Raw genomic sequence first — 13,301 nt, forward strand, 5'->3', positions numbered from 1 at the left:
GGAGGCCTCTGGAGGACTGGGGTTAGAAAAGGCTGACAACAAAGGTCAAGCTACAAACATTGCTCAGAGCAGAATGAAAATGCTGGAAGGCACAAAGGGAATAATTGCACCTGACAAGCTAAGTAATAGGGGAAGAAACTGGAAAAGAGAAAGCCAGAACATAAAAAAAGGACTTGAAAGAGTCTTCCCTGCATGGCACTGCAAGAAACGTTGCAAATGCAATATGGAAACATGCACAGACCCAACTAATAATCAATGTCAGAAACACTGGAACACTGTCAGGATTTTGAAGCCAGCAGTGGCTGGCACAAAGTAGAATATCCAATGAGTGGCACAGCATAGCAGTGCAGGGGGAGGATGTCAGCAGTGAGGAGGTACCACAGGATCCAGGGTGCTCTGTCTGTCAGTCTGCAAAATCAGACACATAGGAATGGTCTCTGACTGGGAACTGGTGGAAGTTGTGCAGATGATACACTGAAAAATGATGCTAAGGTAAGTGATGTATAAAATAAAATAAAATAAAATAAAATAAAATAAAATAAAATAAAATAAAATAAAATAATAAATGGGATGAGGAAACCAGTCACATAGGGTTGGGTGGGGTAAGATTTATTACAAGACTTAAAAATTAAACTTGAAATGCAGTAGCTTAAGTAGGTTATAAATCCCAGGAAGAAAAGTATAAGAGGTTTAATAAGTGTCCTTTAGTTTGGGCTGTAGGTACCTTAAAACAAATGCAAAGGCTTCTTGGAACTGCCCTTTTGAGGGTATGGGAAAATCAACCCCAAACAGAAAATTCTGCTTTTCAGATCTGATGGCAGCAATGTATGAATCCACAACATTTTTGTAATTATGATAATGAATGCAAAGGAAGATTAACTTCCTGGTAGTACTGGAACTTAGTTATCATAAATAATTAACATAATTTAAAAGTGTTTAATTCAGTGTTTATGTTAATTGAAATTATCATAATCAGAATACAGAAAGAGCCTATTAAATGTGTGACCTCACTGGTAACAGTAGGATAAGAGAATGTCTCATTCTGATTGTTTTCTAATCTAAGGGAACTAAGTAGGTGCGTGGAACAGAAACATTTTGTGTCTCATCTGACAGACTGAGGGGAGTGGATGCTTCCTGAAAAGTGTGTATCTTTAGAGTGTTTGGCAAGAGAGTGTCTGTCCCCTTGGAGGCAGCTGGTCCAGGACTTTTTTCAACTAGGAAAAATAAGGAGGACACCACCATGGGCCAAACTTGACCATCAAAGAAGGGAGGCAGTGGTAGGAACCAAACCTGGACAGTCACAGTAATTGATGAAGGCATGGAGGAGTGTGAGAAGGTTTCTCCTAGCACGGTTATCTGGTCTGAGACCTTGTTAATGTGGAAACTAAGGAAAAATGAGGTAATAAGAAACAAAATTTACCAAGACAAAGACAAATAATAAGAAGCAAAACTTGCCACTCACACTGCTGGGCTATCAAGCAAACACAGGTGGGAATTCCAGGAAGACCAACCTGGACTTTGCAAGTAATAAGATTGTAAACCAAGGGGATTCTGAACTGGGAGGTGTTCAGGAACTGGTAGAGCTGTGGAGATGCATGAGGAGATGTACAAGGGAAGCAGGAGCAGAGAGGTACAAACAAGAGAGTAGACAGAAAAGGGTATAAAAGGGATCAGTTACATGTAAAACAGGGCTGGTCAGTGAACTTGTCTGGCTGAGCCCTGCACCTAATTCCATGGTTTGTCCTACCCTCTTGTACCTTCATATAAAACTTTTATCAGCTTTCTCTCTGCATAATATGGATGTGTGCTGCAAGGACTAAGTGCAAGCTACTGGTGAAGAGGTTTCTGGAAGACCTCAAAGCAACCTTGATTACCTGGAGGGGGCCTGCAAGAAAGCTGGGAAGAGACTTTTACAGGAGCATGGACAGTTAGGATGAGGGGAACAGTTCTAAGATGAAAGAGGGTAGATTTAGATTAGATATTAGGAAGAAATTCTTTCCTGTGAGGGTGGTGAGACACTGGCACAGCTTGTCCAGGGAAATTGTGGATGTCCCAACCCTGGAAGTGTTCAAGGCTGGGTTGGATGGGGCTTCGAGCAACCTGGGCTGATGGGAGGTGTCCCTGCCCAAGGCAGGGGGTTTGGAACTGGATGATCTTAAGGTCTCTTCCAACCCAAAGCATAATATGATTCTGTGTATGTGTGAGTGAAAACTGGTTCCAGCTACTGGAGTCAGATTGGGGGGTGTAGGCTCCCCCAGCCTCTGCAGTCAGCTTCTGGAGTGAGTGGTTGAAATGAGTGCTGAGGTATTTAACCTCCAGCCACTGGGGCAGAAGTGGTTTGTGTTCCCAAAACCACTGCTCAGGTCATGTGGGTGAGGGGCTCCACACTGGTGACTGCTGTGGGACCACCAGCCTGTGTGTCTGGTACTGGTTGGGATGAGTGTCTGTATCTTACCCAGTCCTGGTGTGGTTGTGTGTTCACTGGCAAAGTTCAAGCTGGACAAACTGATAAACAGGAGGATTTGGGTCCACTCTAGGTTATCAGGTGGGCAATGGATCCATGCTTGTATGCCCTTGGAGAACTGCAAATGTGGGGTGCATGAGGGACAAGCTTTGTATATTTGCAGTGAGCAAATAGTAGGCAAATAGGGGAACCATGGGATGGGTAAGGGGGCCTTGGATTTGGGCAGGGGTTCCAGGAAAGAGGGGCTGTGCCAGTGCTCAAAGGATCTGCAAATATGTGTGTGAACCTAGAGTGCTGTGTTTGTGTGTGCCACCACCAGTCACCTCCTGCCAGCTGAGGAAAAGGAGGGGGCCTGGCTGTGCTTATCACAGAATAATTCTGATTGGAAAAGACCTTTAGGATCATCAAGTCCAACCATTAACCTAACAGCTGAATCCAGTGCTAAATCATGGCCTTAAGCACCACATCTACATGTCTTTCAAAATACCTCCAGGGATATTGAGTCAACTCCCTGAGCATCCTGCTCTAGTGTTTGATAACCCTTTCAGCGAAGAAGTTTCTTCTAATATCCAATCTAAACCTCTCCTCAAGCAACTTAAGGCCATTTCCTCTCATTCTACCACTTGTCATTAGGGAGAAGAGCCCAGAGCTCACTTCATTACAACCTCCTTTCAGGTCATTATAGAGAACAATAAGATCTCCTTGAGCCCAGTTCCCTCAGATGCATCTCACAAGACTTATGCTCCAGACCCCTTCAACAGCTTTACTGGACTTGCTGGACTTGCTCCAGCACCTCAATGTCTTTCTTGTAGTGAGGGGCCCAGAACTGAACTCAGTATTTGAGGTACAAGCTCACCAGTGCCAAGCACAGGGGCCAATCATTTCCATGTGCTGCTGGCCACACTACAGCTGATACAAGCCAGGACGCTGTTGGTCTTCTTGGCCACCTGGGCACACTGCTGGCTCATATTCAGCCCCTATAGATCAACACCCCCTGGTCCTTTTCAAAGGTCACTTTCCAGACACTCTTCCTCAAGCCCATAGCATTGCTGGGGCTGTAGTGACCCAAGTGCAGGGTTATTATGTTGCCTGTGAATCCTGTAAATATTGGTGCTGTTGAAGGCATCACCATGTCTGTGGCAATCTGTGTCCATGTCTGTATCTCTGGGATTCATGTGCAGCTTTGTTACTCGTTGAACCTAAAAGCATGAAAGCAGCAGCTGCATCCCTCCACCTGGCCAGAGCCCCTGGGTCCTGAGAACCACAGGCCACGCAGGAGGGATCTGGTCTGGAGGAGGTGGCCATGAACATAATAACATCACTTAGCATGTAGAAATATTTTTTGTAACTTAGAATATGAAATTGGGCAATTTCTCAGAAAGAAGGTACCCAAAGCTATAAAGTTTTTATATGAGACAGAGGAGTATTGACAGCTTAGACTGTGATTAGGAATTTTTTTTTTTTCCAAAAGCAGGTAGACCCGATATACACTAGTCCTGTTAGGGAACAAATTAGTCCTACTATAGTGAAAAATAAAGACCACAAAAAAGCCTAGAGAAAGCACTTTTCAGGCTTTAAGAACTGAAGCTTTAATTAATCAGAAAAAAAAAATTTGCAAATCTAAAGAAAAAAATATAATGTATATGGGACAAGACAGTATGTCCCAGCTTTGTCCCAGAAGAAGAGAATCTGTAGGGATTTATGGACACGCTGAACTCTAGAGGATAAATAAATACTAAGCCTTTGCAAAGAGGAACAGAACAAAGCCAAACCAGCACAACTCTATTGTAAACCTAGACAAGGATTTATAAACCTAAATTTTAATAAAACACCACCATACAGAGTATTCTTGATACTTAACTAAGCTGCCAACAGATGTTTCAAGATGTGGTCTTATGCAGTACTGTTACAGAAAATATGGCACATGTTTTTAGGGAACTAGAAAGAGCTACAATGTAGTAACGAAGGAACCACATCTATGCACCCATGATAATTTTGGCCAAATCTATTGCAAAAGAAGTAATGATTCTTCCATCTCCCCAAATACGACTGTAAATCTGATCTGCAGTATCAGAGAATTCAGCACCTTGTAGTAAATATTTCCAAGAGCATCTGATGAATCTGTAACTGGAAAAAATAATGCAGAGAAAAACCTAGTATATGTAAATGTGATTTAAGAGAATTATTCAGTCTCAAAGAAGCATGGAATACATTTGCAAAGAGCACAGCAAAAAAACAAGACTTTGTGGCAAGTCATTAAGGCTATTGCCACTGAATGGCTTGGGAATTGCATGGCAAATTCATATTAGCAATTCAAATTGGAGCTTTCCTAACTGATGACACACTGTTTAAACACAACAGAGAACAAAAATGGGCACGCTTCAAAAACCTACATGAATACTATGCTGAGATACAAGAGTGCAAATGCAGAACAAAAAAAATCTCTTGTACAAGTCAGAAATGAAAGTGGAGATGAAGAAACTGCAAAGGCAGGATCTTGTAGATACAGGCATCCCTGCTGCTATCCCAGAAAACGCTGGAATGTGCCCTGCAGTTGGGTTTGCACTCCTGAAATAACAGGGAGAATTGGGTCAGCAGGTGATCAGCCAGTTCCTAAAAGATATTTTGAGTGCAATTAAAACACCGGGAAAGAGGATGTGTTTTGTAAGTACCTTAAGAAATGGTTCTGTTTGGGTATTTTCTGTAGGGAAAAAAGATATAAAGACTGCAGTACTGCCTCTCCAAGAGCTGCCCAGTCAATCCTGATTTGAGAAGAACCAGAAAGAGACTCAGAAAATCTGGCTCTGTCACTCTACTCACACAATACAGTTGTAATAAACCCATCTACTGGGTCTCCTGTTTAAAACTTCTGAATTAAAAATCTTGAGACAAGGTGAGGAAATGTAGGGGCAGTCAGCAGGTCACAATCAATGCTGAATCTGTGGTTGCTCAGATTCACAGGAGGGATGGGGGCAAAGGACCATTCCTATTATCATGGACTGTGGAGGAATACTCTGGCCATAATCAGAGTGTGATTGTCTTGGGAAAAAGTAAATGGGAAGAAAACTAGATCTTCTTCTCCAAATAATACAGGAGGACAGGAGATCTACCCCATAGGAAAGTACACCCCTTAGGGGCTAGCTACTGTATGTCAAAAAAGCCACACAGGCTGAAAATTGCTTGCCATGAATTTCCTGAAAACTTGTACCCATTTCAGGCATGACAGCACCACAAAGCAGAGCTGAGAAGGGGAGTTGCAGAAGGCCACTGCCCCCAACCCACAGCATTCCTTCAGCAGCCACAAATCCAAAAATGAATCCCTTCAAAATCTTCAGAGCCTCCTTGCTGGTTTTCCTCTAGGACTGTTTTCCACATCAAAGAGCTGGCTGACCAGCAGAGAAACAAAACCACAAAACAAACACCTCTCCTCTTTCTAATTCAACACTGCAAAAAGCCAGACAGTGAGAGGGGTCAGGTTCCCATCTGGGAGTCTGGTGTGTTTTTCTCTATCCCTCAGCTCCATGATTCACCCTCTGAGATGGCAGGAGCAAGGACAACACACCAAGAGTTTAAAATGACATCTCTCATGCACAGTAGTAGCAGTAAAATGATCTCAGTAAAGAGTTTTTTAACAGCTTTTGCCCTGTTTTCGTAGAAATATTACAGGTTACTTATCTCAACAGCTGGTAAGAGCTTTCTACACTACCTAATTATCCTTTTACAGTGTGGGACTGCTTCCCTGCATATGCTGCCAAGTCCATTCTCCAGTCATTTTAAAATGGTTCAGTGGTAAAGTCCACCACTTTCCTTGTGACAACCCTCCTTAGAAGAGTTGTTTCCCCCCCTGACATCCTAACTCATTAGATCTCCACTTATGTGAATCATCTCCCTTGGACCATAACAGTAACACTCAATGACGTCAGTTGACTATGAGGACAATTTTTTAGAGAAATTACATTCAAGCATTGGCAAAGTTCTCAAGCACATACACTTTTGTTCTACTTACATCCTGCCCAGGAGGCCCCTGTGGTCCAGGAATACCAGGTAGACCTCGGGGACCCTGATAGGGAGAGAAGAGACAAACCCAATCAGGTGTACAGTACTTATCAGGTGCTTCTTAGCTGAAGAGATAAAATCCTCAACCCAATAGCTATAGGGAACAAAATTAACTACCAGTTCAACAACTAGGAGAGAGTTTATTAAGAAAGAAATAAATCTCACATTGTCCTATCACAGTATCAGTCATTTCTGTGCCTCAAGGGACTTTCTGTGCATCAGCAGAGTCAAGTCTCACAGACCTTGATTAGAAAAGTAATGATGTCTCTTTCTAGGGGGCAATTTTATGAACAGGGAGAAAATATGAGTGAGCACAGGACTGCAGAGAAGAAAAGAAGGCACTCAATACCCAGCTAGTACACTGGCTAGGACTGGCTGTTGTGCTGGAAATTCATGCCAGTGTATATTGAGATCACAGTACACAGGTATTTGTCTCACACTAATGGACTGCATCCTTATAAAAATATATTTGGTGAACATCAAAATGCAGGGTTTTCTGTAAGATTCAAGAAAAATGCTTTAAAATGATGTATTTTAAACCTTCGAGGCCTTTACTGTAAGGATCAGAGGTGTACCTAGAGTTACATGCCTTGAAATACATTTTTCTTTTTTTAATGGTTAAAAAATTGACTCATTCTTTCTTTTGTAGGAATATTGACAGGTAAGGTAAAAGTTGTCATCATGCCAAGAGTCTCAATCAGCTCTTTCTCACAACTCAATATAGCAGAGAAGCAGCTGGTAATGTGCAAGTCTGCTTTGGAGCATCAGCTACTCTGGGACCCTGCCACCCTTGGGCTAAAAGAAACTAATTAAACATGCCTGAATGAAATCAGAAGGTGAAAAAAATAATGTTATTGTCCCCTTCCCATAAAATTTGGGGTGTAGTTAGAAAGACATACTGTACCAAGGATCCTTTGTCTCCTGGGGGTCCCACAGGGCCCTGCAAAGACAGAAGATGCAACAATCAAAACATTTAAAATTAACAAACACACACACTCTCTCCTTGGCTAAACAAGGTGGGTCCTGAAGTACCAAAATAACAAAAGTTGGACAAGGAAGGGTGAGGAAAAGCAGAAAGTCTGACAGCCTGCTCACACAGACATCTTTGGAGTGTGTAATAAAGCAGGATGTTTAGGGGAAGGATCAAAGGCAGAGAAAAAAGAAATACAAGTGGATCACGAAGGATAAAATGTGAGGAAAAAAAAAAGCACAAAAGGGTTCAGAGAGGTCAGCTGTGTGCTAACAGGATGCTTATCTGACTGAGCCCTGTGTTTTGTCACCACAGTCATAGAATCATAGAATGGCCCACGTTGGAAGGGACCCATGAGAACAGGTGAGTCCAATTCCCTGCTCCTTACAGAGCTGCCTAAAACTCAGCCATATGCTCACTGTCAACATGAGCATTGTCCAGATGCTCCTGGAGCTCTAACAGGTTTGGTACCATGACCACTTCCCTGGGGAGCCTGTTCCAGTGACTGACCACCTTCTCAGTGAAGAACCTTTTTGCTGGTCACCAAAGAGAGATCAGAACCTCCCCCTCTGCTGCAAAGCTGTGATGAGATCACCCTCAATCTTCTCTTCTTCAAGATGAACAAAACAAGTGATCCCAGCCATGGGCCTTGCCCTCAAGACCTTTCATCGACTTGGTTGCCCTCTCCTGGACATACTCTAACAGTTTGATGTTTTCTTCCTACTGAGGCACCCAAAACTTTACACAGCACTCAAGGTGGGATTGGATCAGTTTAGAGTGAGACAACCCCTTCCCTTGCCCAGCTTAAGGATGCAGTGCTTGATGTACCCCAGGACACAGTTGGCCCCTTTGGCTGACAGAGCACACTGCTGTCTCCTTTTCAACTTGCCATCAACCCAAATGCTCAGATCTTTTCCATGGGGCTGCTATCCAGTCTCTCATTCCCCAGTTTGTATGTATAACCAGGATTATTCTGTCCCAGGTGGAGCTGAATTTCACACAGCTGGTGGTTGGCCGGATTTCTAATCTATCCAGATCTCTCTGTAAGGTCTCTCTACCTTTGAGGGGGTCCACTATCACCTCAGAGTTTAGTATCATTGGTAAACTAACTTAGGAACCTTAAATTCCTGCACGTAGATCATTTGTAAGAACATTAAAGAGCACTGGCCCTAAAACTGAGCCCGGGGGAACCCCACTGGTTAACTGTCCACCAGCATGATGTTACCCCACTTACTACATTTTCATTAAATCCAATCTGTAATACTCCTTAGCATGGGTAAGCCTTTAAAACTGGGCCCATGTGGTTGCATTTCAGTAAGATTTAAGCCAAATGAACTTTTGAGTAGAAGAGGTCTGGGTGCCAGGAACTGTGTTGCAAGGCTGTGAACCCAGGGGGCTCACAAGTCCAGGTGCCAGCAAGGGAAGGACACTGGGGAGCAGAGGCCTGGGTACTGGGCAGAGTAGATGTCCAAGACCATCTGCTGGAAAGATCCATTTTTCATGTATATATTCCACAAGTGGTCTTCAGATCTCATTGGTGGGATCAAGGCATCCTTGCCCATGTGTCTGAGCGTGCTCTTTAGGTTGACATGAGTGCTGACAATGGCACTGCCCTCTGTGTTGGTCTGTGTATGTAGATGTTTATGTGTGTGCATGGCATATGCATGTACCCACTGGCAAGAAGTGCTCAGCATCACTACTGGATGGACCTGAGGGCACATAACCACAGCACCCTCTCATCTATTGGCATAGGACAAGAAAATTCCCCAAAACCCTGAAGACCAGTGTATTCAGCTACCTCTGACACAAGGAAAAACATCCCACAGGACCTGTGTGCTCTTTAAATGAGGTCAAAAAAAGGTAATCCAGTGGGTTTGCATATGCTGTTCATCTTGGGGTATAACTTTAAAAGGTGCAGCTGAGTAGCATGAGCTACTATAAGGTACCCACTTCTATAGGAATACCACAGAAGTGATGCAGTTCCTATATCCAGCATGGATGAGTCTATCTGGTATTCCAAACACACCCAAAACAAGACTTGATCTCACATCTCTGGGGCTGTATTTGAATAAATTGGCTCACACTATGACTTCTCTCTCTTTGGTATCTATTTCAGGCACAATAATTCACCATTCCTCATATCATCCTCCATATAAGATACCTTAATATTCTGCCCAGGCAAAGGCTAAATACACAATTCTGAACCCACAGTAATATAAACAGGGCAAGGAAGAGCAAGAGCAAAACCCTGTTACTTATGCAGCACATGTATCCATTAGGCAACTTCAGTATAAACATGGAAACCCACTCTATTTCTCCAAGCAGTCCCCTCTTCTGCTTCTGGTTCAGTTGAGAAATACTCCACTAATACTCAGTTTGTGGCTCAGTGCTATGTAAATAGTAAATACTTCAGCAGATAAAGTAAAAAAATCTTCATCTATATATATATATATGTCTTATGCAGGGACCCAAGCCTGAGAGAGGGTAAGGACACAGGAAAAAATAGGGTGAGGAAGGACTCAAATTAAAGAGTTGCCAGCTCTTAGTTCTGAAGCTGAAAGTATTATACACACAATTTTGTAGCATTGCTGAAAAGGGTATAAGCTGACACCTTTAATTCAGCACATAATCCTTATGCACTGAAGAAGCTCCACTGTCTTTTCTATTTTTTTTCTGTCGGACTCAGTTTTTGTGAAAGCCTGGTGGATTCAAGGTTATACAGGGTTTCTTTCAAATTTCAGAATCTCTACACTGGAACTGAGGTTACGATGAATCTACTGTGAAGAAAACCATCATAACGGTAAAAAAAGTATTCAATGAAGTAGGTAAATAAATAAAAATTAATTTGGAACAGTGTAGTATGGAGGTGGCTGCTCATCCTGACAATGGTCAAACAATAATTGCACAGAAAAAACTAATTTTCAGGTATGAGAAGAGTGATGTCAACATTTGAATTCAAGTTCTTAGCCATTTGTGTTCATGGAGATGCAGAATCTAAAGCCCCAGTGAAGAATGACTTTGTCATCTGTCTGTCAGTATGCAGAAGTAAACTCATTTATCCCTGTACTGAATTTTTGAAGAGTAATTAAAAACTAGCCACAGCCTAGTGTCTTTCAAGCAAGCCAGGTACTAATTTACTATTTTCATTTAAAATTTAATTCTAATGATGGAACATTAAGAAAAGCAAGAACACCACTGCTCCTTGGATAAACCATAACAAATAACACCCAGCAAATCTTCAGTCATCAATAACTCCATGAGGATGACAAAAGCTATGATAGTCACCATGTGAAACATCAGTGACCCAGTCTGTTTTACCTTGGTAAAAATTCAGCATGGTAAAAGCAAATATTAAGTGGAGACACAGCTCAGAAAGCTGGATTTGTCAGCCACTACTGCACAACAATATGACTCATCATTTCAAGGTAATTTCCTGTACTAATCCTGTACTACAATTGGAACCTTGTATCTAGATTACCAGAGCATGAAAACATTGACTGTGTTTGGCACAGTGTGGTGGCACTTACAGGGGATGCAAAAAGAATGCAAGGTCTCAGGTGTCCTCTAGCAATTACAGCTAGGGAAGAATTTTGTGTCCTAAACTTATTTCAGTTGCAAATTCAGTGCACGTTTGGAGGACTCTGAGCAGGGCTCCAGGCAGAGCCCTCCCAAATCCCCCTCACCTCAAGAGGAGCTGAAAGCTGCTGTGATTGCAGAAATCAGACCCTGTCCTGGGCTATATGGACACCCAGTCAAGGGAAGTGATTCTCCCCCTCTGCTCTGCTCTTGTGAGACCCCACCTGGAGTTCTGTGTCCAGTTCTGGAGTCCCCAGCATAAGAAGGACACAGAGCTTCTGGAATGTCTCCAGGGCAGAGCCACTAAAATGATCAGAGGGCTGGAGCACCTCCCCTATGAAAACAGGTGGAGGAAGTTGGGGTTGTTCAGCCTGGAGAAGAGGAAGCTCCAAGGTGACCTTATAGCAACCTTCCAATATCTGAAGGGGTCTTACAAGAAGGGGTCTTACAAGGGGTAGGTGTAGTGAGAGGACAAGGGGAAATGGTTTAAAAGTTGAAGATGGGGGTCTTAAGTTAGACATTAGAATGAAAATCTTCACTATCAGGGTGATGAGACACTGGCACAGGCTGCCAGTGGATGCCCCATCCCTGGAAGTGTTCAAGGCCAGGTTAGATATGGCCTTGAGCAACCTGATCTAGTGACAGATGTCCCTGCCCATGGGAAGGGGGTTGAACTAGATGATCTTTAACATCCTTTCCAACCCTACAGTTTTATGATTACAGGTACTGTAGTGGTCAAACCTGAGTGATATGAAAATCCAAACTTTTCAGAGCAAACTCCCAGATAAACCATGTGGTCTACTGGTAAACAGGTGAGGACAGAGATGGATGAGGTCCAACAAAATATTATGTTATAGGATATTATAGGATGTTACAGGGATGATGGCTTTCATGGAACTCAGTAATTTAAGTAATTTAATTGTATTTCTCTATCAGAGTGCTGACTATGTCACTGATGTAGGCAGGTGTGTCACACTCATCCCTTCTAATGGAGTGGCAGCAAGGTTACATCTGCCCAGTAGACCAAACCTGCTGGCTCAGGACAGATCTCACTCACATCCACAGTCAATTTGTCAAAATGAGGCAGAAATGTCAGGAGTATGAATGGCATCAGTGGTACCATCCAGTGGTGTAAATCACCCCCCACTTTTCTGCCTTCCTCTGTCAAATAAAATTGGATGCACCAAGAACCCTCACTACAGATGTGTAGACACGGCAACCTCTGAGCCAATTGAGAGTTTTCATCTTCAGAGGGTAGAACATCCCACAGGCTCTTGGCCTGTCTGTGCACAAGCAATGAATTCCCCAGGTGGTCATGGGTAAGTTTTCATCTTTTTCAGGTGCAGGAGGTCTGGAGCTGAAGAATGTCCAGCACAGAGCCACTGAGATGATTGGAGAACTGGAGCATCTGCCAAATGAGGAAAGGCTGAGATCTGGATCTGTTCAGCCTGGGAAAGAGGAGACTGAGAGGGATCTCATCAATGCTTACAAATATCTAAAGGAAAGTGTCAGGAGGATGGGACCAGACTCTTTTCATTTGTGTCCAATGACAAGACAAGGGGCAATGGTCACACATGGGAGGTTCAATTGAAACATAAAGAAATTGTTTACTGAAAGAGTAGCAGGGCACTGCAGTAGGCTGCCCAGAGAGATGGTGGAGTGTGCATCTCTGGAGATGTTCAAACCCCACCTGGAATCCACCCTGTGAAACCTACTCTAGCTGAACCTGCTCTGGCAGGGGGGGTGGACTAGATGATCTCCAGAAGTTTTTCCAACCTCTGACATTCCATGATTCTGTGATTTTGCTACTTACAGGGGGTCCAGCCATCCCGATTCCTGGCACACCTCTGTCCCCTGGCTGTCCAGGGAGGCCAGGAGCCCCCCTCTCACCCTGAAAGAGAGACAGAAGTTAAAGGTTTCATGTGCTGGTGAGAAAATGTGATGAAATATGTCAGCTTTTACAACAGAATAGAACACTGATACATGCTGGATCTGGCCCACAGAGGAATGGCATCAGCCCTGTAACACAACTGAGTGGGAACACAGCCTCTACAGGTATTTTAATTTCCAGTTTCCAGCATTTGCAGTTGCCTGCAGTGTATCAGGCAACCCCTTGGCTTGGGGAAACACCCAGCACCATCCCATGCTTTGCTTTCTCTGTGTTTCTGTGGTAGATGGCTAACCTGCAAACATTGCTAAATACAGATGATTTATCTAGGGAAGAAAGAATTGAGG

At 43.3% G+C, this 13,301-nt stretch overlaps 1 protein-coding gene across 1 annotated transcript in view; it reads right to left on the reverse strand.

The window, feature by feature from the left end:
• The window catches only part of COL22A1 (collagen type XXII alpha 1 chain), a 197,943-nt gene that overhangs the window by 30,105 nt on the left and 154,537 nt on the right, over window positions 1-13,301 (reverse strand). The window contains exons 40-42 of the mRNA XM_071738442.1: window positions 12,880-12,957; window positions 7,425-7,460; window positions 6,471-6,524 (exon numbers count right to left, since the gene is read on the reverse strand). Of these exons, the coding sequence (XP_071594543.1) occupies window positions 6,471-6,524; window positions 7,425-7,460; window positions 12,880-12,957 (168 nt within the window). The remainder of the gene's footprint in view (window positions 1-6,470; window positions 6,525-7,424; window positions 7,461-12,879; window positions 12,958-13,301) is intronic.

The sequence above is a fragment of the Heliangelus exortis genome, chromosome 2, assembly GCF_036169615.1.
Source record: "Heliangelus exortis chromosome 2, bHelExo1.hap1, whole genome shotgun sequence".
Lineage (NCBI taxonomy): Eukaryota > Metazoa > Chordata > Aves > Apodiformes > Trochilidae > Heliangelus > Heliangelus exortis.